The sequence below is a fragment of the Mustela nivalis genome, assembly GCF_964662115.1.
Source record: "Mustela nivalis genome assembly, chromosome: 6".
NCBI classification, from domain to species: Eukaryota; Metazoa; Chordata; class Mammalia; order Carnivora; family Mustelidae; genus Mustela; species Mustela nivalis.
The window spans coordinates 99,680,071-99,705,073 of record NC_139025.1 but is presented as its reverse complement, the minus strand read 5'-3'; the positions used below and the strand labels follow the sequence as shown (position 1 = coordinate 99,705,073).

Below are 25,003 nucleotides of genomic sequence, written 5' to 3'. Positions count from 1 at the left end.
TTATTCACAAGACATCTTCCTAAACATTTATCTGTATATAGATAGAATGAAACACACGCAGAACCCTAAGCGTGCCAGTTCTGTGATCACACGTCAAGATGGCATGGTTTGTAGCAGTCTACACGAACTTTCATATGTGGAACGCTTCCCCAAACTATTTTAGAAATTAATAATTTTTCAAAAATAACCCGAACAAGCTATTTGTCCTTCTGCCTCTGCAGGTCTTAAGATCATCTGCATAAAGCAAAAGGGAGACTTTAAGATGAATTGTAAGCTCATTTAATTTCCAGACCATGTCTAGTTTTTAAACACTAACATCAAAGCAAAGAGCCAATTATCAGAGTGCATTTGATCTGAAGCCCTGTTGCATGAATTGCTATAGTTTTCCTTATGCTGAAAAGGAAATCTGTGTCACATCTCAAAGATGTAATATTGAAAATCACTTTATCTATAGCAGTTTAGCTTGAAACATGTGTTTGGGCTCACTAACCACAAGGAGGCATTGAAGCATCTCTTCAAAATGTGAAAAGCAATTTTACTTAAAAAAAAAAAAAGTTGCACCAACAGTTGCTGAATTTCACATAAGCAATTATACCTGCTTGTGAGTATGCATGCCTTTTAAGTTCGTGTTCTGATCCACTTATTTTTTTTTAACCCCTGACATACCAGCAGGAAGAGTTGCCGCTGATGTTTCTTTTAGTTTTGAACAAGAGTAATCCACAAGCGTTTTTCCTTCTGCTCTGTTTCCAGTGGACATGAAGACAAACCACAGGACTTCTATCAGTACCGACAAAGTAGCTGCATTAACCTTTATTGCTTTTAAAGGTTAAATTTCTTTTGACTGTGTGAGCAGAAGTGTATTTCTTTAGTATTCGGAATTACTTAAATACATATTCCTGACAGCAAGGGGTTTCTCTGAAATCTGTGTGTCAGTTTAGAATGATCCTGGGGACACATCTTCAAAATGCCACACAGGAAGCATAAGTTAAAAGAGCCAACACCGTTGTGTGTGTGTGTGTTTAACTCCGAGCATAATTTTCTTCGATGTTGTTTTGAACATTCGTGTTCTATGTCAGACATTGTCCCCATGTTTTTATAATCTTTGTTCCCAGTGATTTTCCTGGCATTGGAAAATACGAACTCTTCTTTTGCAGAATATGCTGCTTAGCAAATCTTCCAGAATAATGTTTAATCCCCTGAGAAGCAAAGACTTCTTTCTTAGGAGTTAGACTCTGTCTGCAAGATGTTTCAGAGAAAATGCTTTCCTAGAAGTGTGGACTGTGACCCCTGGAAATCCTAGTGTGCCATTTTGCCATGCTGACTTGCTCTTTCTGCGTTTTGACACCTTGTTTGCCTTTTAGGATATTCTCTGCCTGTGCGACAAAATATTGACGACTTCAACACACTGCAGAATATGCAGCTGGGGAGGCTGTGTGACATCTTAGGTACAGTAAATACTTACACACGAGTGACTCTTTGGAATGTTTATCAGAGGATATGGATAAAAATGTTGAATTTTTGCTTATTTTTTTCCCCTGCAAGGAAGATGTGTGGATTTCTAATCTACTGGCAGGGCAATTAAACATTCTGTTTTAAAGAACAGATTTATAGTGGCATTGACTTGAATTTTTTTTTAAATGACATTTTTAACTAATTTATTTGGGTTATTTTTTTTTTCCACATTCTAAGGATTTCTCTCCTATGGCCTCCAATCCTCTTCATTTCCTGACTCCGGCAGTGAGGGAAGCCAATATTTTATTATCTGTGTCAATATTGTCGATTATGTTATCTGGGGAATAAGTGGAAGGTGGTATCAGAAATGAAAAGCATTGTTTTCATTAAAAGACTAAGAGGGATGTGAAGATAGAATTTTTTAAAAGAAGCTCTTATTTAAATGTATATCATCTAATTATTAAAAAATAGAAAGTGCTTATATTTCTTAGAAATATAGACCTCAGGTGGGAGATACAGCCTCATAAAGGTCAGGCTCTGATACTGGCTTGGTCAGTTCTAAATCAGACACCAACGTGGGCCAGGTAAGAACACAGTAATGCCCTGGTTGGTGCTATTTAAGACTAAGGTTCAGGTTAGACTTAACGCAAGGTCGCAAAGGCTAAGCACTAATACTAAATCAGTTTAGAAGGTACGGGCCAGAAATTCAGGGTAAACAAAAACTGGGTTTTTATTAGTTACCAAATAAGAACTTCTTCGTTTTGCCGAAATATAGCCGCTATGGCCCTTATTTAAGCAAAACAAGGAAGAATTTTAAATTCTCAAATATGACCAACTCAGCTGGCTCCCTGGAATGACATACTTTTACATGATTCATATATATTTCAGCATCATTATTATTTTATAAATGCCATTTGGTAACAAAAATATATCAGTACTAGAAATTTACAGTGTCCTAAAATAATAATAGTGTAATTGCTTTAATCTATTATGTAGGCACTAATTTTGTTTTTCAGCGTTACAAAAAAAATTCTTTTTAATGACTTGAGATTGATTTGTTAGTGCTGAGCTATTTCAACTAAAAACCTGACTGGGTGGAAACCACTGAAGTGCAGCAGAGGGCAGACTTTGCTCTAATTTATTTGAATTAATTTTTTTCTTTAGCTTTTTATATACCCTTCTATATATAGCACAAACCATCACCAAAGAATTTCTTTACGAAAGAGTCTCATTATTAGAAAACACTTGAAAGGATGGAGCTTCTATTTTAGATAATTCAATAATTCAGTCCATGTCTTACCTGCAATGGAAAATTTTGCTAATACCAACATTGCTAAGAGACCATGAACCAAATGCCTTTTTTTGGTATGCTGTCTGCATGATAGAGCTATCTGATCCCAAAACCCCTTCAAGGGGAATAATGGAAGTTTAGAAACGGTAGTTAGAAGGTAGAAAAAGTACTTGCTTGTGAACTTTTTAAGAATATGAAGAAACTAGGAAAATTAGTAATTTTATGTAAGAATAAATGATCATCTCTTTTTTTTATTCCATTGATTCCTAATGAAGTGTGTTGACTTTTTGCTTATTCAGGGGAAACAAAGAGAATCTGATTAGGTTGGTAAGACCTGTCATTTGGCTATTGGTGGTGAAGTCAGGGTGTCAGGTGGAGACCCCAATGGCTACTAGTATTTTCAATTCCTAGACAAGTTAAGCAAGACGGTGACCATTATTGACTACTGACTAGCAATCAAAGCAATCTTTGTCTTCATATTAATTGCTTTCCAAAATTACCTGTCAATTAATTTTGAACATTTGCCAATACACAAGCAAACACTGGACATTTGTGTTAGTGATATGTATTCCTTTGCCAGAAATGCACAGGGAGGGTGAGATTAGCAAAATGATTTGTTGTCACTTGTAACCTATAAATTGCTTCCCAAGAAAAATTCAGTTTTCTTCATCTGTGGAGTCTTTATTTTCATTGTTTGTTTTTATGACTTTTTTTTTTTTGATACTTAAAAAAATCCCAGTTTGGTTTTTAAAACCGGATAAAGAGCAGATCTAAAAGCCGCACTGAGGTTAATTTAGATTGGTTTTGTCCAGATCTTCACCATTTAACAGGCTTTTTCACACTTGAGCTTTTCTCTGAAGTAGACATAAATAACACTACCACTAAAAAAACAGACATAATGATTCCTTCAGACGGAGGGCTGTGAGGTTGCCTTAGTTTGGTAAGACCCTAGTCTCCTCTTGCAAACACAAGGTTTGGGGTAAATAATATGGTCATTCAGCAACTGAATACAAGTTATTTACTGTCTCCTCAATTAATTTATTTTGAGGTGTATGTGGCAAGTTGATTTCAAAATTAAATAGGAGCTGCTTAGATTTTTACCTTTATGGAGCACCTCCTCTGGGCTCAGCACAGGGCTAGTTCGGACAGAGGACACTGCTTCTCCAAGGGGGAGGATTTCTCCCACAGCCCACTGATCTCACTGATTGTGTGAGATTTTCTACTTCCCAAATCTCTCCATCCTCCCAAACCCCTTCGGTCTACCACCAGGCTTATACTAAGGGACCTCCTGTGTATTCCCTACTGTACCAGGGCCTGGGGGAATACAGGGCAGGGCATACATCTTGTCTTTAAAGAGTTTGGAAACACAAGATTAATAGATTTGAAACAGTGGGAAGAAATGACGGAGGCTACTACATCATGTTAAATCTTGGGGGCACTGATAAAAGGAGCCCAAATGTGGAGGGCAGGGTGTGGAATCACTGTTGGTTCCCCTAGTCAGGGTGGGCCGTGCAGCAGATCCCTACATCTGCACTGTTTAATGAGTACCTACTATGTGCCAGACGTTGAACATCTATAAAGCCAGCCGCTTTATAGATGCTCCTTCCTTTAATACTCTTCAAAACTCTATGACCCAGCTGATTTTCTTCTCAATTTTAAAGATGAAGAACCGATGCTTCGAAAGGTTAAATACAATACTGTGCCCAGCATTCCCAGGTAACAGAGCTGGGATTTAATCAGTCTATATTCTAGGTACTCTTGTCCAACTGAACAGAGGAGTCTTCAAATCCCTTTTCAGCCCCACCTGACCAAGGAAACATTTTATGGCACTTCCTCCCCTGAACATCCCTAAGGACCTGTTCCACGTGCTTCCCAGGTCTGCTACTCTCGGCTTGTTTGATTGGTGCTTGTGCACATGAAATGGTCACGCCTCATGGACAGCATCCCGGCTGCTTTGAGTCCTCATTTCTCTTCGTGTCTAGCCAAGTGCTTTGCCCCTACTGATCAACCTGTTATTTTATGAATGAATAAATGACTCCACTGGCTGCTGATTCCCTGTCCCAAGTCCTTAAAATATTAAAACCCGGCAGCCTGGAGTGGGTAATCTCATCTCACTCTCCCATTTGGGTGGGATATTTAATTAGAATTCCTTTCTATGTACATAATAAGGAGTGTATCTCAAGAAGAAAAACAGTTAAATTAAGACAGCGTTTCCTTTAAACCAAGGATCACTAGATGTCCTATTTAAGTAATATACTCCTCTTTGGGAATGGAGCAGGGAAAAGGTTGGTTTCCTGAAATAATCATTGCTATGGTCATAATCAGACCATTTATTTGGACAGGATGTTCCCCAAATTGGCCCTGCCAAGTCCTGGCAGAATAAGAAATTGCAACTTCATCAGCTTTCTAAAGTTAATAGCTCTGTTTTATAATTTACTGAAGTTAATGGGATAAATTTTTAAAGCACTATGCAATTCCCATTGATGTTAATGGTAGTTCTGGGGCTAAATCCCTATGTATTATTTGAAACACACTTCCATAGTACCTCACAGCCCTCCTTCTGAAGGAATCATTGTGTCTATTTTTTTTTTTTTTTTTTTGGTGGTGGTGTCATTTATCTTTTCTTTAGAGAAATGCTAAAATGCAAAAAAGCCAGTTAAATGGTGAAGATCTGAACAAAACCAATCTAAATTAACTTCAGTGTGGCTTTGGATGTGGTCTTTATTTTAAACTGTGCAGCATCTATCCAATGCCAGAGTTCAGAATGTCATTTACCTTTATACCAGTAATTAACATTGTGCCTGTTGTTTTTAGATGCCAATGTGAGCGTCATCTACATCTGCTCCCATCAGATGAACGACGAGTTACTGCTGTATTACGATAAACTCCTGAGTCTACAGGCAGCTGTCAAATCAGGGAACCTTGAGGACAGAAGTGACCTGCAGGACAGGTTCAAAATCATCACCCCCGAAGCTATCAACATCTTCCCTGTGAGTTTGTCTTCTAATTACTACGGCTTCAGGGATGCAGTAAAATTAAATTGGAAATTTTATAACTTGCAACGCTCTGGTACACATCAGTGAAATATTATTGCAAGTTTAACAGCTTTACTGATTAGACTACTAGTTGGACTGTAGGAAATAAATATCCCAGTTTAACTCCCAGACTTAGTTGAGCTACTCTTGCCCAGTTTCTCTACAGCTGAAGCTTAATTGCAGTGGCTAGGTGGTGCCATCAAGTAGATGAATTTATAACCTCTCTAGTTTCTTTTCCTTAATTTTGTGTGGAGGACACCGAGACAGAGAAAGGCTGGGCCCACCCATGATCCCCAAGCTTGTTAGAGACAGGACCTCGACCAGGGTCCCCATTTTCTGATGTCCACACTGCGATGCTTTGTTACTCCCTAGACTCGTTTCCTCAAGGGAATTTGGACCGATACACCATATCACGGAGTTCATACTGAATGAGGTTCAGATTTTTTTTTTCTAAATTGTACTGATTTTTAATGAATGGGATGAATTCTAAATGGAACTCCATCCCCGCACAAGAGCTTTTGGGAAATTCATGGAGTCACAAGGGCAGTGTTCCAGAACAAGGCAGTGCAAGAGATAGCATGAAATGAATTTCTCTGTGTTTCAACAAGAATTGAAACTTTCCATTTTAAACAACCAACATTTTAATACCTAATGGATAGTACAGCTTTGAGGAGACTTTTTTTTTTGTATAATTAAGGGTTTGAATTTACTGCTAAAGATAGCTCTCTCCATTCACAAGTGGGATCCACCAAAATCAATACTCTATTTATTGGCAAAGAAACCAACGGCATGCTTTACTATCTGTGTCGTTGTTACCCATTAACCCTTCGATGCACCTTGTTGTGACAAATCCCTTCCCGAAAAAGGCCTGCCAGGGCTGAGGAGGTTTGCTATAATGTTTCTGCTTTGCTAGTATACTCAATGAATTGTCTTCAGGATTTACTCTCTTCTACCAAGATGAACATTTTATTTTTTCATAACTGGACATCTCAATGTTCCTCCCACCACCCCAGCTCTCTGCCTAGCTCTGTTTCATGGGCACTGGTTGGCTATGGAGGAGGGTGCAGGGGCAGGCTGAACAAGAGAAAAGACAGGGAACAAATAATCACCACTTACTGATGCTCTTAGGAACCTCCCAACGTCCCCCATCAGTGTAAGGATTGCTTGGTGCTTCCTAGCTATCCCCTGGCCTCAGTGGCAGGGTCAGAGCGGACATTAGAAAGCAAGGAAGGAAAAGCGATCATTACCGTGTAGTTAGTTTCCCGATTGTATCCAGCCAGAAACTGGAGCTAATGCCTGGTAGCTGCTGATAAGGAGTTTCTGCACATCTGAAAAGTCCATATCCATTGAAGAGGCATGGAATGGGCAAGGGGCACTAATTTGGGAGCAGGAAAGTGAGTGCACAAGCAATATCTATCAAATGCTTAGCACACATTTTTTCACTTGGTCCTCTACACAATGCCAACAATACAGAAATGATCAATCTCCTTCTATGGCTGAGGAAACCAAGTTTCATTTTCTAGTCCAGAGTTCCTGGTAGAGTCAGAGTATGAACCAAAATCTGTCCAACCCCAGAAGACTATCATGAATTGGAACGACTGCTTTGCTCCTGGATGACCTTGTGGCTTGGGCAGCTCCCTTTACCTTTCTGGTCCTCTGATCTTCATCTATACAATCAGGCGATGGGTCAGGGCATTTCAAAGACACTTCCAGCTCTACACTCCTGCTATCTGAGACAGGTACCCTGAGGTTCACTCTTGAGCTTCTAAGCAAGAGATGGGTGGTTGGTACTAACAGATACCCTGAGTCACATTCATAGTTAGGTCTGTCTCTTGATGAGTAGAAACGAGCAGGGAATATTTTAAGTGCTTACTACTTCTCATAGTTTAAATTTAAATTGTTTGAGTAATTAATCACTCATAGGCAATCAACTTTTTAAAATACAAAAATTAAACTCTCACTTGCACATCAGTTCCTGCTCATGTTCAGTTATTGCTTTATTTCCTTTTAATGGGTTACAGAGACTGTATCAGTGCTGATTTTCATTCAAATGGATGGCTTTGAGGAGATTTTTTTTAAAGCGTGCCAAAAATCTGTTTGTACATCTCTCCAATTTACTATACGATGCTTGATTCTGTAATGGTAAAAAGTGCACTTATAAAGTCATCACGTCCGGTTTTGAACATTCTAATGTTTACGAAGACTTTTTGTCTCAGGTCAAAAAAAAAAAAAATTAGCAGTGATAAATCAAATGTATGTAACAATGTTATGAAACGAGGAACATTTTAGACTTTTGTCATCTGTGCTAATCTTTTGCCTGGATCTGATGATCCCAATTTTCTCTCAATGGTCATACAAGACCTGCGGTCAGTAACATGTCCTGTGCCATCACTCACTCATATTCAAATCTTTACTAAACACATAGCAAACACAATAGTATGGGGCCATCTTGCCTGAAGAACAAGGCAGGCCCACAGATGACTATAAACCAGAGTCCGGCTGCGTGCTCGCCAGAAACCCAGCCTGGCTGGAAGTGGCTCAGAACACTAACATTAGGCTCTATCGCGGCATCTGCCACCCCCTCATCACACCTCATAAACTCACCAGACCTTCACTACTCTGTCTGGAGAATGGGAGAAGTTGCGTTAACCGCAGCAAGAAACTGTGCCAGTACCCGGTTTCAATCCTGCCTCTGCTGTTTGCTAGCTGTGTGACTTTGGGCAAATCACTCAAGCCTCCATTTCTTCACTTCCAAAAGGGGAGTTGTTCACTGGTACAATGTTCTGTGGGTCAAACAAGAGAACAGTATCAGAGCTTTTGGTCTTGTGACCTTGACACTGAGAGCACGGCCACCTCGAAACACTTTTCTAGGTACCCTGTAAAGCCCACTGTGTGACACATATTATGACTCAAGTCCCCAGTTCTCCCCAATATTTAATTTTTTACCTTTCCTCATTGGAATAATCTGTGGGGCATGGAAAGCGGTGAGATAAACAGAAAAAAGACGGTAATTAAACAGATGGGAAACACAGACTCAAGAGGTGGTACCAGCCATTGTCTAGTTGAGCCCTGGGTTTCCTAGACATTCTCCAAAGTAGGTGTTGCAAATGGATTTAAATTATGGTAGAAAAGGCATATGGCTTATATCTAAGAGCTTAGACTAGAACACTTGCCCTGGAAGAGGGGCCCCCATAGTGTAAACTATTTACATCCTCTTCTCAGAGGGGCTCTGTTTTTTTGTCTTTTTATCTAATTGGGGGCAAAATACACATAACATAAAATCTACCATTTTAATCATGTTTGGTGCGCAGTTCAGTGGCTTTAAGTATATTCCCACTGTTGTGCAACCATCACATTATCCATTTGCAAAACTTTGTCAACATTTCAAGCAGAATTTCTGTACCCATTAAACAGTAAGCCCAGAAGAGCTCTGGTTTTAAAGGGAAAATTATTTCAGAGATGGAAAGACCCTAGAGACTACTGGTCAATGCATTATTTGAATATGGGGGTTGAGGCTCAGAAAGGTCAAGTTTTCTAAATCACCTTGCAAGTTACAAATTCAGGCGGGACTGAAACCCAGGGGCTTTCCTTGTTCTCTTTCTCCCCTACTTATCATTACACCTTCTAACAATTTGCAAACTGGTGCTGCTAACATTCCCGGAAACAGTTGCTTAGCGTTTCTCTGCATTTTTATGCCATGTTCAGTAGATAATTTTGATCAGAATTGGGGAAGTAGGTGCAAGTCTACAAAATCCCTTAACTCTCTTAAGACACTGGCATCTTGCATTATATAATTTGCACGGTACTTTTTTAAAAGATTTTATTTATTTATTTAACAGAGATCACAAGTAGGCAGAGAAGCAGGCAGAGAGAAAGGAGGAAGCAGGCTCCCTGATGGGCAGAAAGCCTGATGCAGGGCTCGATCCCAGGACCCTGAGATCATGACCCAGGCCAAAGGCAGAGGCTTAACCCACTGAGCCACCAAGGCGCCCCATTTTAATGATTTTATTTTAAAAAAGAGAGTTTTTCTCCAAAACAATAATTACTACCATTTATTGAATATCAACTCAATGCCATGCATTATAAAAGGTGTAGTGTATTCGTGATCTTATTTTATCCTTAGAGCAAGCCAACAAATAGGTATTTTTATTTCCATTTAACAGATGGAGAAACTGGGGCATTCTGGGTGGCTCAGTCAGTTGAGCATCCGACTTTTGGTTTCTGCTCAGGTCATGATCTCATGGGTCTTAAGATGGAGACCCGAATCTGGCTCCTCACTCAGCAGGGAGTCTGCCTGGGGATTCTCTCCCTTTGCTCCTCCCCCAACTTGCTCTCAATCTCTCTCTAAGATAAAATAAATATATCTTTTTTAATATATATATTTTTAAAAACAGTTGGAGAAACAGAGGCAGAGGGAGTGTAAATCGCTTGCCCAAGTTCAGGAAGCTTAAAAGTGACAGAACTGGATTCTAAGCCAGAACTCCCAAGTCCCCAGCACTTTCTCATGTGCCGTGATGCCCTCCTCTCTAGAGGAAATGAGCAGTCTTGGGTTCTCATATTCCATTCTTGGCTAATGTCTTTCGTATGCCCATCCTCACCTGACTAAATCCTCCCTATCCTTCAAAATTCATCTTGACCCCAACCTATAATTTCATAATAATAATATGAACTAACATTCATTAAGTGCTTATTACGTAAGTGCTTTTCATGAATTATCTCATTGAATCCTTGCAGCATCCCTATGAGTTGGGTATTATTGTTATACTCATTTTACAGATGAGGAAACCGAGGTCCAAGGAGAATTAGTAATTTGCCTTTTCTGCTGTCCCCACCAGCACATGGCCTCTGCCTCCCTCCTGCATGCCTCTGAGCCCTCTGTAACTTTTTATGGCCCTTCTCTACCTTGTATTAGTTATCCATTGACTGAACTCACTTGTGTCCCCACTCCTAAAAGGCGGAGACATGCTTTACTGGTTTCGGTGTGTGCTGACCAGGCGGCTCTGTCCTCTGCCCCTCCTAGATGTGCCAGAATTATTTAATTCAATTGAATGAGCAGTCACATGTATTATTGAGCAAGGTCTAAACTGTCAAAAATAGAGAGTTTTCCTTTGAAAAATAAATTTAAGTCTCACTGAAATTTTCAAATATTTTCTATCCATGAATCCTGTCCAGAGTGTTGCCTAAAAACCAAAATAATCATTATAAAAGTATGTATTTTCTAAAGTGGACTTGGTGGTAGAACTTTGGAAAAAGAGGATCTGTGTGCCCTTTGCCTACCCAGTCACTTAAAGAGTAGCCAGATTAGGAATCCCGTAGAGTGAAGCATACTGTAAGGCTTTTTTCTTCATTTTTTGTATTGATTTTCCAGACGCGTTAGTATTAAACCATGCCAGAAGTGTTGCAGAGATGAATCACTATTATCCAAAGGCCGCCAGCCTCTTTTCCTTCTGACAGAAGGATAATTCCACGTGGATCAAATAAATACAGATGTGTAGTAATTAGTTCTATTCCCAGTGAGCCCATTTCCGATGCACTAAAGATGTGAGCGATTATGGAACCTCACCCCAACAGCTTTTATCAATTTAAACTGCTAAACAACAGGATAGGTCACAACCCAGCCTGCTATTAATAATGCATTTATTGTGTGCAACATTATAAATTGGGCATATGGACTAGAAAAAGAACACCTTTTAACAAGAATGATACGGTCTCCCCCCAGAAGCATCATATGTGCCTGGCCACTTACCTGATGTACAGTCCCAAGGCGATCAAAAGAATAAAAAATCTCATCCAAGGAAAAGAGGCCTACATTGTCAGTGGGCTCCTGCACAGAGATGACTTGGCTGTGGCAGATATGTTAAACATACCCATCCTGGGTCCGGAGCCTGAAATAGCTCACCTTTACAGTAGCAAGTCTGGAAGCAAATGGGTCTTTGAGAGCGCCAATGTGCCCGTCCCTCCTGGAGTATATGGCATCTGTCATCACCAACAGGTATGCGGGGTGGACGAGGGAGGCTCTTCTCAAATATGGCACACCCTCTTGACCTTGTGGGAACTTCAGGTCTTCTGGAGCCAGCCCTAACCCAATGAGGAATACATGGAATGCTTAAGTTATTTGATGGGATCTGCGTTAGGTCTTCGTGTTTCAAAGTATCTTCCTCTTGGCCTTGCAGAAATTGTGGGAATTACTCAAGATATTTATTCATTTGGGTTAAGCCAATGAAGGCCCTGTCGATGTACTAATTTGCTCTCAGTATTTATCACCTTAACACGGATTAATTGATCATCATATTAGCTAGCCAGTCATTTAGGAGGACTTAAGAAATGCAAGAGTCAGTTTGGGTGAAAAGGATCAGGTTTGGAAAGGTGAGCCTTTCTGCCGAATCAGGTTGCTGAGGTCCTACAGCCGAGGGCTGCACACATCCTTGGCCCTGTAAAACAATCCTTTGGCTCCTCAGGAAAGGGCCAGAAAGGGAGTAGGGGAAAAATCCCAGGAAGAGGACAGGAAACAGATCTGGAATAAAACTACCTGCACCTGTGTCTTTGCTTTGCACCAGATCCAAATTCCTTCGGCAGACAGGTAGGATCCTAACTATTTAGAGAACTATAATATTAGTCACTAGAAATGATCCTGGAGTCAGCTCTGGCATGTGTTCTCCCATTTAACCTCTACCTTTTTTTTTTTTTTTTACAAGAAAGAAATAGAAAGACAAATGGGTGTGAACATTCCCTAACCTCTGTTTCAGTACATCTCTTGACCATCACTCCCAGCCAGTCACAGTTACCGCAGGCACCCAGTTCTCGGGAACCTAAAGAACAGTGTGCAATGAAGCCGTGTGTGAGGGATGATCCTTAAAGATCCTCCTCCTTCCCTCAGTCGCTTGATCACAACATTCCGAATGTCATAGCTGCCGAGCTCCCCAAATCAAGGCTTTCAACAAATTGTACTTCTCAGAGACTAGTCTGAAGGTCTTGTTAACTTATTAAATTGCCCTAAAATTGTCTTGCTAGAGTGTACTTGGGCAATACGTGGGCTCATGAAGGAAGTCGCTCTTGAAGATGACAGAGTGTGGAAAAAGCCAGCACAGGCCATTTTAATGAGTGAGACAGAGGCTCCCCGTGAGCTGGTGTGCCCCACTGTTAACCGCCATATTCTCCACTGGAATTGGAAGGTAAAAAGGGGATTGCTCGACTCTGCTTCCCAGTGGAATACTCAGCTGAGAGATTGGAGACAAGTGAAATGCACTTCCAAACTATAATCTTACATATGTCCATTACACGAAACCACCTTCAAAACTTTAAAATGAGTGTGGAAAATTTATAGGAAGTCTTGCTTTCACCTTGACTTGATGAGAACTCGGGCCATCTTTGCTAGGAAGTGTTTTAGAACTGTATGCAGTTCATTGTGGAAAGCAGTAAAACCTCCCTCTCATGCTGGTATTCAGAAGCAGGAAAACCTCCTTGTAGACAACTCGGATTTGAGGGACGTCATTTAACCTATGGCATGTGCAAATTGTATCACGATAAACCAAGTCATCACTGACTTCCCCTCCACTTGTTTGAAAACATACATCTGAGGTCATCAAGAATGAAAGTACTCCATTGAGATTTTTCCAGATAGTGACTGCCCTACCGAATCTGAGTGTGTCAGCGTTTTGAATTTGCAGATGGTGATGAATCAATAACACTGACTTTTTACCGATGTGCATCATAAACTTAAAGCCGGTGAAAGAAAGCTGTGATTATTTTAATTTAGGTGAATAAATATTCCAGACTATCAGCTGGATTTTAGCAGCCAACGTTTTTCTACTTCTGCTCTATACCAGCGTAAATTAAATGGCAATTAAAAAATATATTACCTCTTTTGAACAGATAGACTCAAATAGAAAATTGATAAATGTTTGGAAATAGCGTAAAGTCGTTTGGTTTGTGATTAAGTAATTTATTTGTTTGTTTTTTAAATCTAGCATGAGCCCAGTGAGCATTTCCTCTTTTGATCCATAAAGTAACCATGCAAGCTCTCTTTCTGACATGTGCGCCATATAAAATATCGACAGCTTCGGTTAAATAATCAAAACTGGCGATGCTATTTTAAAAGCACTGTTCAATTTTCACTTAAAGATAGCACATAATTCTTTCCAGTGGTGCAGTCTTTACAATACTATTGATCCTCTTCATTACTGTAGGGGATCCATCAACAGACACCCATTTATAGGATTCTCAGCAGCAACAAATAATAGGATTTGGAAGAAACAGATAATAATTCTGTTAGTAGTTGAAACCTCCAAATATGCAATATATCTGAACATACAATGAAAAAGTCTATGGCTACGAAAGGCTGTGAAGACCAGGACACTAAAAAGCCTGGAACACCTTTCCTTTAACGTTAGCAAGAGAATTTCAACAGATATTAAGCGCCAGAGACCATTTCTACTTCTGCAAAGTGTGATCATGATACAGCAAAGTATGATTAAATATAGAATCTGAGGGTGCCTCTGTGGCTCAGTCGTTAAGTGTCTGCCTTTGGCTGAGGTCATGATGTCAGGGTCCTGGGATCGAGACCTACATCAGGTTCCCTGCTCAACAGGAAGCCTGCTTCTGACTCGCCCTGCTTGTGTTCCCCCTCTCGCTGGGTCTCTCTCAGTCAAATAAATAAATAAAATCTTTTTAAATAAATAAATAATCTGTCTTCTCAACACATTAGAGAAAGAAGGGATGTAACTTTGAAAGGCACATTACAAAACCTTCCTAGGCTATGCTTATAGCCATATGGTATGCAGACAAGAGTACTTGTCATTTAAACACCAAATTATCTGCAGACACTACTTGATAATTAGGGAGCTAAGACAATCCCATTTCCACCCTAATTGAATACCCCATGGTTGCATGGGGCTTCCGGGGATCCCAAGTACACCCATTTTGATATCACTTCCATACAGCTGTGTAGTGTAACACCCCCAGGAAGATTTGCTGAAAAGACACAACGCAGGAGAACAGATTGTGTCCTTACTCAAAATAATTTTAATCTGCCAGCTCTAGACTTCAGCAGAACTACAGACTCGAGTCCTTTCACACTCCTTGGTTAAAAAAAAACCCCAAATTTAAGAATCTGTTCGGTGAGCAAATCATCCAAAGACAAGAGAATAAGAGCATCACAGAGACCTCCTCAAGTACAGAGGACCATAAAGAGAGTTCAGAAAAGAGAATGCTTAGTACTGTTTTGTTTCTTTATGGCTAATACAGACCAGAACATCTGACGGGGAGACCAGACAAAAAATCATTCTGTGATCTAATGGGTTGTTTTTCTCCAAGGCTCTACTAGTAGAGTATTATTTATAATCAAGTAATCTGGGCTATAGACTTTTGCCTGATTCAAATTTATCCGAAGTGGCTTAATTGACTACAAGGAAAATTGCTTCTCTTCTGACTTCTTGGTCCACCTCACCCTCCTCCAGCACCTCTCTGTGAACTGAGGTAGGCAGCATGGTGGAGAGCAGGGGAACACAGGTGCTGGAATCAGAGCACCCTGGGTGGAGTCTCTGCTTTTCAACTTAACACCAGGTGATTGGGGATTGTGGGCAAGTCATTTAAATTAACTGAGTCTCTGGGCACCTGGGTGGTTCAGTCAGTTAAGCTCAGGTTAGGATCCCAGGGTCCTGGGATTGAGCCCCACCTCTGGCTCCCTGCTGAGCAAGGAGTCTGCTTCTCCCTCTCCCTCCTCTTCTGCTCCTCCTCTCTTTCTCTCTCACTCTCTCAAATAAATAAAATGTTTTAAAAAAATAACACATCAGCTGAAACTCAATTATTCATATACAAAATGGAACTAATAGTGATGCCTGCTTCATTTTTGAGCATTCCAACATAAAATTCATGAAAAGAGCCTAGCCAAACGCTGGGTTCCTATGGAGAGTTCAGTAGAGTTAAATGTTGGCCATCATTGTCATAGTAAAGCTTCAACTTCTAACCCTTCCATTCCCATGGGATTGAGCCCAGTTCTTGAGGAAATACTGTCTCAATTAAAACATAGTTGTTTTTCATGAATGTTTTATCTCGTTTATCTGTCTTGTTCACATAATACTTACGAAATACTTGGCCAACTGACCAAACAAATGCATTTCATGTACGCTAATGAGGAAACAATTAAACCTTTATAAGTTATAGCATTTAGAAACTCAGCAAAGCTCCAAACAGTTAAAGTTCTCAAGACTATAACTCATTATGGACTTGAAACTATTAAAAAAAAAAAGCATTTGAAAAATCAGTAAGTAAACACGTAATGCTCTAGGGGTACCTGGGTGGCTCAGTCAGTTAAGTGTCTGCCTTTTGGTCAGGTCAGGATCTCAGGGTCCTGGGATTGAGTCCCATGTGGGGCTCTCTGCTCAGCAAGGAGCTTGCTTCTCCCTCTGCCCCTCACCCAGTTTATGCTCACTCTCTCTCCCTCTCTCTCCTTTAGTCCTAGTGGTTAGTGATTTCTTCACATCATATATGTATCACTTACAACTTCTAATCTGTCTTAATATTTAGAAGATAACCAAATGAAGAGACCATTTGAAAACACCTGAATACAACTAAGTTCATACAATAAGAACGAATCAGAAAACGAGCCATATTAAATATTACTATGTCTTGGGCCCCACAGATGCTAGAACAGCTAGGTCAGCTGGTCATAGATCACCTGGAAATTCAACGATGGCTCTTTAAAATGGACTATGAGTTTGGAGGAAATGGGACTGCCTTTTGTGACGTTGCTTCCCATCTACAGTGCTACAAGTGGTTCCTACAGGAGAAGAGCAGATATGGCCGTGAGAACTGGAGGAAGAAATGGGCACAGGTGAGTTCAATGTTGACATAAGCCCATGGTGTTTGTGAGCAGTTAGGAGATGGTGCAAAAGGCTCAGCTGGGAGGTGAGAGCACTTTCTTCTAGACTCAGCTGCATCACCTGTCAGCAGTGAGATCTTAGGCGTGTCAATTTAGGCACGTCAATTTTGACTTTCTTAGGCCTTAGTCTTTATATATAAAGTAAATGGGCTTGATCGAGCTACTTGAATATTATTTCTCATATATTTTTAAAATTTTTTAATTTTGAGTTAGCATTGCCACACAATGTTACATTAGTTTCAGGTGTACAAACGGTACTCTCCACATTTTGCAGTACTCACGACAAGCGTCGCCACCATACAGCACTACGACAACACCACTGACTACATTCCCTATGCTGTTACTTTCATCCCTATGACTTATTCATTCCAGTTATCTTCATAACTGAAAGCCTGTATGATTAGGTTATTTTAAATGTCCCTTTTTGGGCCCTAAAAGTCTTCAAGTTGATTATGGTAATTGGGAAGTATTTTTTTTTTTTTTACCATATTCAAATAGCATTACAAATCTCATCTTTTGGTCTAAGTGGGTCTCGATCATCTGCTTCTAACGAGTGTTGCTATTAAGCTAGCTGTGTTTTATTATGAGAGACAAGTTCTAGTAGTGAATGGTTGTCACCTGGAAGCTAATGTATAAAAGCATTCTGTCAGCAGTCATATGTTTCTGAAGACAGTTCAAGGAAATTTATGTAACCGCTGGTCCCTATGAGATGTTGAGAAAATAATACATCTCAGCCAGAAAATCTCCCAGCAAAAGCTAAGTAATAGGGAAGAAGCCTTAGCATATGAGAGGATGTGTATAGGTTTTTCCATGTATACTGGTGAAGGATGCATTGTACAACTTCTTGGCCTGTTCCAAACGTACTTAATAATTAAAGTAACTTTAATGGCTTTGTATATCACTTAAACACACCATTTTTAAAGCTGCCTCACTTTGCATCCAGAGAACTAGAGCTCCCTGACTTTTCTGAATGTCAGATCTCTGTTTTGGCTAATACTAATGAACGCAAAACTGATGAGGAAAATCTGGGTGCAAATTCCCTTAACCGATTCCTTCCCTGCCAATGTACATAGCAGTGGGCTGGGCAATGAGTTTTATCTGCTTTGAGCATCCCACTACAACAGTATGTGAATAAAGACACAAGTGATGGAAAGGGAGGGGTGCACAAGAGAGAACCACATTATTCTTATGGAAGTGAAATGACGAATAAATCTAGAGAACAGTCAGAAGTGAGAGTTCCCTTTGACAAATGTTACTGTTCTCCCCATGATCTATTCCAGGCTTTTCTTCCTCCTCCATCAGTGGATGGACTAAACGCACAACCTGTCATGGCCAGCTTTTTACATATTATTTAAGGGATACCAAAGTGAATTACTCTTCTAGAAAAAAAATAAAACAAAGAAAATGTATTTAATTTTGAAGCCCATAGAGATTTTTCATGTGTTCTTGTTAAACTGGATTTTATTTCATATTGTGTATTTATTTCAATTTTCTTTTTAAAGCAAAACTGCTGAGATGAAACTATGAAAATAAGACTTTTTTATTTAAAAAAATCAAAATGATAGTGTGCAAGGTATTTTTCTCACTATTTTCAGCTAATAATTTTTAAAGAATTCCCTGATACTAGACTATGATAAATTTAAAATGTTTGGCTTTAAGTTTAAAAATATATGGAATAATGACATATGGCTGAATTGCACTTAAAAGCTTGACTACACGTTATATAATTTCAATTACTTTAAACTACACCATTTTAAATTGTCACCAAATACATTTGGCATTAGCGTTAATAGTATTAAATGTGAAACTCTTGAATAATTAATTATCTATGTCATTTTTTTAACTTAACAAGGAAAAAATAATTGCTCAGAAATCTGTTTAATACTGTGAGGGACGGTGCTTAGCCAGGATATAGTTGGAAGCCAAAAATAAAAATAAAAAGTGAAGTGGTTCGGAAGAGAATTTTGGGGGGTGGGTAAGAAACTATTGACATTCTTTTGCCTTCAAAGTGAAATTGTATTCAGAGCAGAAGTGAACTGCCATCTCCATTGAGTGCAGCTACTGAGAATTTAGGATTAGAATTATCCTTTGTTCTGGAAGACCATGGTAATGGTGCACATTTAGACATCAAAGCATTACTTTATGAGTACAGGCATGTTTTAATGTCCTATTACAGTTGGTAGACCTGTTTCTTTTGATAATGAAGATGTTGTGTCATCAAGCCTACCCTGGCACATACAAAACATATGCTGGCAGGTTATTAAAAATTTCAGCTTCTTGATGAAAGACTATCCTGCAGGCTAAGAGTCCAGAGAAAGACTCCATTCTGGGAGAATTATTAGAAATGAGAATATGACTGTAAGCACTAAATTATGTTAATACTTACAAATAGCATCATTTGCATAGCAGTTTATGACACGATACCATGATTTTTCTCATTGGTATGTGGTAGGCAACAGATTAAAAACAGTGCTGTTTATGGGAGTTTGAACTGTTTGGAGATTCTCTTGCATCTCATGCAGATATTGGTTTTAGATGTAGGCATGATTCAGTGTAGACTCAGAGATCTAATATAAAGATCATCTTTTTTTTTTTTTTTCTACTTATCTAATTTAGAGCCAGAGTTAGTGGACTGGTTGCAATTGAGACTCGAAATGAAGTCATGGAGTCAACAAATGCTGGAAAAGCTGTAGTCATGTTAAAAAAAAAATCAGTATAGACGATATAGGTGATTTTAGGAAAAGCATAATGTTATGTGATGGCCACAGCAGCAACAGAGCTCAACTCTTCGTTTTGTTTTCATGGTGGTTTGGTACCAACATTTCTCTCTTCACCCTGTCAACCGATAAAACCTACCCCCCTTTATAGGTCCCAGTAAACTTCCCTCACTTAAGTACTCAATGCTTGTTAAGGTTTAATGAATCCACACACTTACACACATTCCAAACATCCCACTCCCCAGTTGGGGGTATTTCTTTTCTTTTAGTAGGAATAAAGGCTTAAACAAAGGAAGGCATGCTTGTAGGGGAAAAGCCTTCTTGGCCACTCTCACCCAAGACAGTGTAGGGAGACCCAGGTAGACATTTGCTGTAGTACCCACCCTTCTTGTGGTTCTTTTTCTTTCTCTCCTTTCTTATTTTTAATTTTTTTTATTTTTTTAAAGATTTTATTTGTTTATTTGACAGAGATCACAAGTAGGCAGAGAGGCAGGCAGAGAGAGAAGAGGAAGCAGGCTTTCCGCTGAGCAGAGAGCCCAAGGCGGGGCTCCATCCCAGGACTCTGAGATCATGACCTGAGCCGAAGGCAGAGGCTTTAACCCACTGAGCCACCCAGTTGCCCCTCTTCCCTTTTTTAAAGGATAAATCTTCCCTCCCTCACTCCTAGGAGACTAGCTTTGTAGCCAGTCTATTGGCGATGCTATTGGCAATGTTGCTTTGCAAGAAAAGGTATTTCTAGAGCAGTTTCTCCATGTAAAGAGCTAAGCCAGTTTACTATTGCATTTCTATGTTCAGCCCTTTTTTGGGTCTTTGTTTCCCTGGATGGACAGTACAGGATGCCAAGGGCTGGCTTAGGAGAGAAAGGAGGAAAAGGAAATTGAATTGCCTCCTGAATGTGCCTACATAATATTGCTATTTTAGCACACCCAAGAGCAGTTTTATGTTTACTTATACCTTTGTGTACATTAGACATCTGAAATTAATTTGGAGATCACCAAGGAAAAAATTTATATTTAAAAATACTAAAATACAGGGGTACCTGGCTGGCTCAGTAGGTAGAGCGTGCCACTCTTGATCTCAGGGTCATGAGTTCAAGCCCAACATTGGGTGTGGAGACGACTTAAAATTAAAATTAAAAATATGAATTCAAGGCATCCACACCTACGATAGTTGTTTTGCTTCCTTGTAGAATGAAATCAGCAAACAAAAGTATGAAGGAGAATCATCACCTACCTAGTCAGTGTCTTAGAACTCCATGACTCTATTGTGAAGACCTCCATCTCTTGAGATGCCCTTGCCTCTGGGTCACAGGAGCTGCTGTAGGATGGCTGAGCTTGGTGCTTATGTGAAATTTAGCGGGTATATTAGGCAATCCCAAAGAACCATTACCCTGTAAGCACATAATTTTTTAGAAAAGTTAAATGATAATATAATAAGATTAAAAAACTATTTAACCAAGTAAGTACATAATCACTTTCCCCAAACTTAGTTGTTTTCATTTTTGTGTATTAATTTTCAAGTGTGCTACATTTATTTCTTATAGCTACAATAATACCATACATGCTATTTAAACATCAGATCCTAAATGTCCTCCACGTTTATAGGTAGTGGTCACAATTGATGGCTGTATGATATTCCCTTGTATTGATTTACTCTAACATATTAAACCATTCAACTAACTTGAAAATTTATATTCTTTCCCACTTTTGGGGGGTGGAGAGAAAGCATATGGAGGGAGTAAAGATTTGTTTTTTATTTTTTGGTCTCTGTATACATCTCTTTTTACTTCTGCTGAATGATTTCCTTTAGAGAAAGACTCAGGAGTAGAATGCTTAATGGCTTGCTGTATGTTGCTCCATTACTTCCTAAGAAGATGGCACCAATTTCCAAGGCTGCTAGCAGAGAATGAGCATACTAATTTTGCCACCACCTTACCAACACTGGATATGATGAACTGTTTGCACTTTTATTTAGATGTCAAAATGCATCTTCCAATTGCTATTACTTGGTTACTAGCAAGGGATCCTTTTTTTACATCCTCATTGATTATTTTTATCTTTTATATCAAAAACAACCTATTGGTATTAGAAAATCTAGGTTTTCTAGATGAAGAAAAAAAATCTAAGGTCATAATTTTCCCTAGTCATTAAACTCCATATGAATGGTTATTTGTTTATTATATTTCTTTTATAGATTAAAATTTTGACTTCGTAGATTATCTTTATGTATTTAGTAACTGCCAGAATGCTGGCCTACACCGGAGATGAAGCATTTTCTTAGATATATGGATATACACTGTTACAGTCTTCACATTTCCCTGTATTTCTCAATAATAATAATAACAATAATAATGATAATTAGCATTATAGGACAGCTGGGGAGTGCCAAGCCTTTCAGCCCTTTAAGGAACTGAAATTCATTCAATTGAATTTCATTCAGTCTCATAAAAACCCTAAAGTTTCTAGTCATTTACCTCCACATCACAATGATAAGTAGTGTTATTCTGTTTACAGATGGAGAAACCGATACTTTAGGTAATTAAGTGACTTGCCCAAGTTCACGTAGCTAATAAATGATGGTGCCTAACCCGGAACTCACACCCACTCCCCTGGCCCAGTGTTCTTGCCACATGGAGGTGAGGCCATTTAGAAAAGACCCCTTGTTTGAAAATCCCTGAGCAGTGTTCTCTCCCCCAGGTCCCTACCCTTGTGACCTGCTGCCCCGAGGGACAGGTTTTCTGCGTTCTGCAGAGATGTGGGAAACACAAACATTTTCGCACAGCACAGCAGGGCGGAGAGGTAGGAGGGCACACCAGAGAGCTGCAAAGAAGCTGATCCCCTGCTAGGGAGTCCCTAGGATCCAGCTTTTTGCAACCCAACTGTCTCACATACCCATATATGTTCTTGAGTGATGACAGTGAGCTTTGGACATCACCCTTTGTTCATGGGGGCGACGAGCTTTCAATGCCTTCCTCAACTTAATACAGCAGCATGATCATTTCAGTAAGCCTGTAAATAAATTCTCACAAAGCTTAGACTAGCCAAACTTCAGGATCAAATGTAGCAACAAAAATATGGTGGGCATTTCAAACCTTGTTTTTTGGATATGCAACTACATATTCTGCTTGTGTTTTTTTAGTCTCCTGCTCAGGGTTGACGTGCTAAACTCCCTCTTAAGCTGAACCAGTGTTGGAATAGACTAGCCTGAATAATTGAACATTCAGGATAACCAGGAGGTGGTCTGGCTCCACAGGGTTCTATAGCCCAGGCACATCAAGGTCACTAGGGGGGAACCGTGGGCAATCAATTTCTTGGTCTCCAAGTCTCTACCTCTTCATCTGTAAAGAGGGATAATATTAGTACCTGCCTTGTGGTGGTGGTGGGGGGGGGGGTTTAAATAAGATTCCTTTGTAAATTGGCTAGCAATGTCCTTAGCACACAATAAGCCTTCAAGAAATGCTACCTGTTTATTACCAATATCACCATAAAACATTGAATAAGTATGTACAATTTAATCTCCCTTTGGTGATTCAGAAGGTCCTTTAAGCCTCTTGTAGGCTTCCAGAATAGTGTTCTATGTGCCAATTATCATTCTATAGGATTGTGGCTTTTGAAGATATGCAATTGTGGTACACCCAACTGTGCCTACCTACTGATTTACCAGGCAATGCCTTTTAAAGAATAAACCTTGACAGCAGTCTGGTTTCTTATCATTTGAAAGTAGGAGATAATTCCAGTTATTTTCATTTTCTACATGTCAACTAAAGAGGCATTGACCTGACAAAGTGCAGCTTGCTCTGACCACAAGCTTGAGACCCAGTTGCTTCATTTTCTGGTTCCGGTTGGTGTCTTTTCTAATTAGTGTAGCAGCACGTCACCACCATCACTGGAAAGCTTTAATCATTTACATATTTTTCCTTATCTCTGAGAATGACTTAGAATGTTTTCTTCCAGTTCAATGGTTATTTTCACAAGCTGCCAGGGATGGGTTTGAGGTACTTCTCTGGGGCCTGAGGAAGATGACAGGAGAAGGGAAATTGCCTCCCCGAGTAAATGAAAGCCGGGTCCCCCTTCCAAGGACCTATAATAACCAGCTATACAAGCTGTTGGTTTGTGTGTCCTATTGATTTAATATGCTTCTAATCAGTACATAAAGCTATGGGCCTGCAGTGTTAATTTTTCATATGCTTACAAAGTACCCTTTGATTTTCTGTCACACGTTAATTACAGCGTTTTGCCATTAAATAGGAAGCTTTGTGTAAACTAATTACTAGGTAATCATTGTCTACTGCAAGCGTGCTGTTTGTACCTTTTATTTTATTCTAAAAATGCACAGATCTCACAGTCTGGAAACACTCTACCTTCCAGCCATTAGCTCTCACTAATTCATAGCATTATTGTGGTGAGAGTGTAGGAGTTGTAATTGTTGTGGTATCAGAGCTGTTAATTACCGGAGTAAACAGTTGAAATGGTGCCAAGGTCTATTGTACAAGGCAGAGAAAAGGAGGTTTAAATGCTACTCCCACCATCTGGGGACTGGGGGAGAGGCAAATGCTTGAGAACAGCAGTGAGGCACTATGGCCGCCTCAGCTCCAGGGTTGGCGGCCATATGGATCCGGAATATTTTGAATCAATTGAATTTAACTGCCAGTTTTTCGCAATAACAGCGTGGAAGGAAGGAATAAAGCAAAAGATGAGAGAAACGAGAATTGGTTAGTGTTTTCACATCCAGGAAGTCCCCCTTGGAGTTCTTTTGGAAATATCTGCTTTGCTGAAAACCACAGAGCAGGCATGGGTATTTGGAACAGATTCAGAATGAGTTTTACTCTCTGCCTACGACTGCGCCATTTGCTTCTGGTCGGCTGTCCTCCGGGCCCCCCGGTGAGAGAGGGCTGCCCTTGAGAAGGCTCGGACTTTCCTATCATTGCACCAGTGCCAACAAAAAAAACCCTCTCTTTTGGAGTTCACTGATTTATTACCCTGGTATTTTCACCAGCATGGTCTGTAGAAAGAACACAGTAATAAATATATAAGGCTACCGTATCTGCCTCAAGTATATCCGTCCGTACGCGTGGAAATACCAAAGAAGGTACAGCTCTTCACTCTGATTAAGAAAAGTAAATCGCTTGCCCGTTCCTTTTGTATAAAATGAAAATAAATATCCTTCTGATGGTGTCTCATTTCATTCCACAAGTTCCACCCCCTCCTCTTCCACTTGAAGGAAAAATCAGAGTCCAAAGGGCACATGTGTTTTCTTTCGTTTTCAATTTCTAGTTAAAGAGATTTTTTTTAGCATGTGCAGTTTTCTCAACCAACCGTATTTCTCTGACTGGTAAGAAAGAGACGTATTACCAGTAATAATAATTATTGCCACCTCCACTGGCAGTTTATTTGGAAACTGCACGGTTTCTGCTCTACAAGACCGCGACATCTTTAAAACACTCATGTATTTACTTGATGTCACTCCTATTTCATACAATTCCCTTTAAACGCATTTTCCCACATTAAAAATATATTTTTTTAAATCTGCCACTTGCAGCTGTAACTACTTCTTAATATCATTCCCAAACCGTGAACATATTCTTCTTTTTTTAAACCACCCTGGATTATTTATTTTTAATTGTTCCTTT

The 25,003-nt window shown here is 39.6% G+C and overlaps 1 protein-coding gene across 9 annotated transcripts in view; it reads left to right on the top strand.

Annotated features, from left to right (window-relative positions):
* The window catches only part of IQCH (IQ motif containing H), a 191,303-nt gene that overhangs the window by 100,518 nt on the left and 65,782 nt on the right, over positions 1 to 25,003 (top strand). For 5 of the 9 annotated variants that reach the window (XM_082736980.1, XM_082736987.1, XM_082736989.1 and 2 more), the window contains 4 exons: positions 1,362 to 1,445; positions 5,558 to 5,733; positions 11,498 to 11,770; positions 16,418 to 16,609. In XM_082736980.1, coding sequence (XP_082593106.1) covers positions 1,362 to 1,445; positions 5,558 to 5,733; positions 11,498 to 11,770; positions 16,418 to 16,609 — 725 coding nt within the window. Of the gene's footprint in view, positions 1 to 1,361; positions 1,446 to 5,557; positions 5,734 to 11,497; positions 11,771 to 16,417; positions 16,610 to 19,273; positions 21,051 to 25,003 lie in introns of those variants that run through there. The other 4 variants (XM_082736992.1, XM_082736991.1, XM_082736985.1 and 1 more) reach the window with 4 other exon arrangements.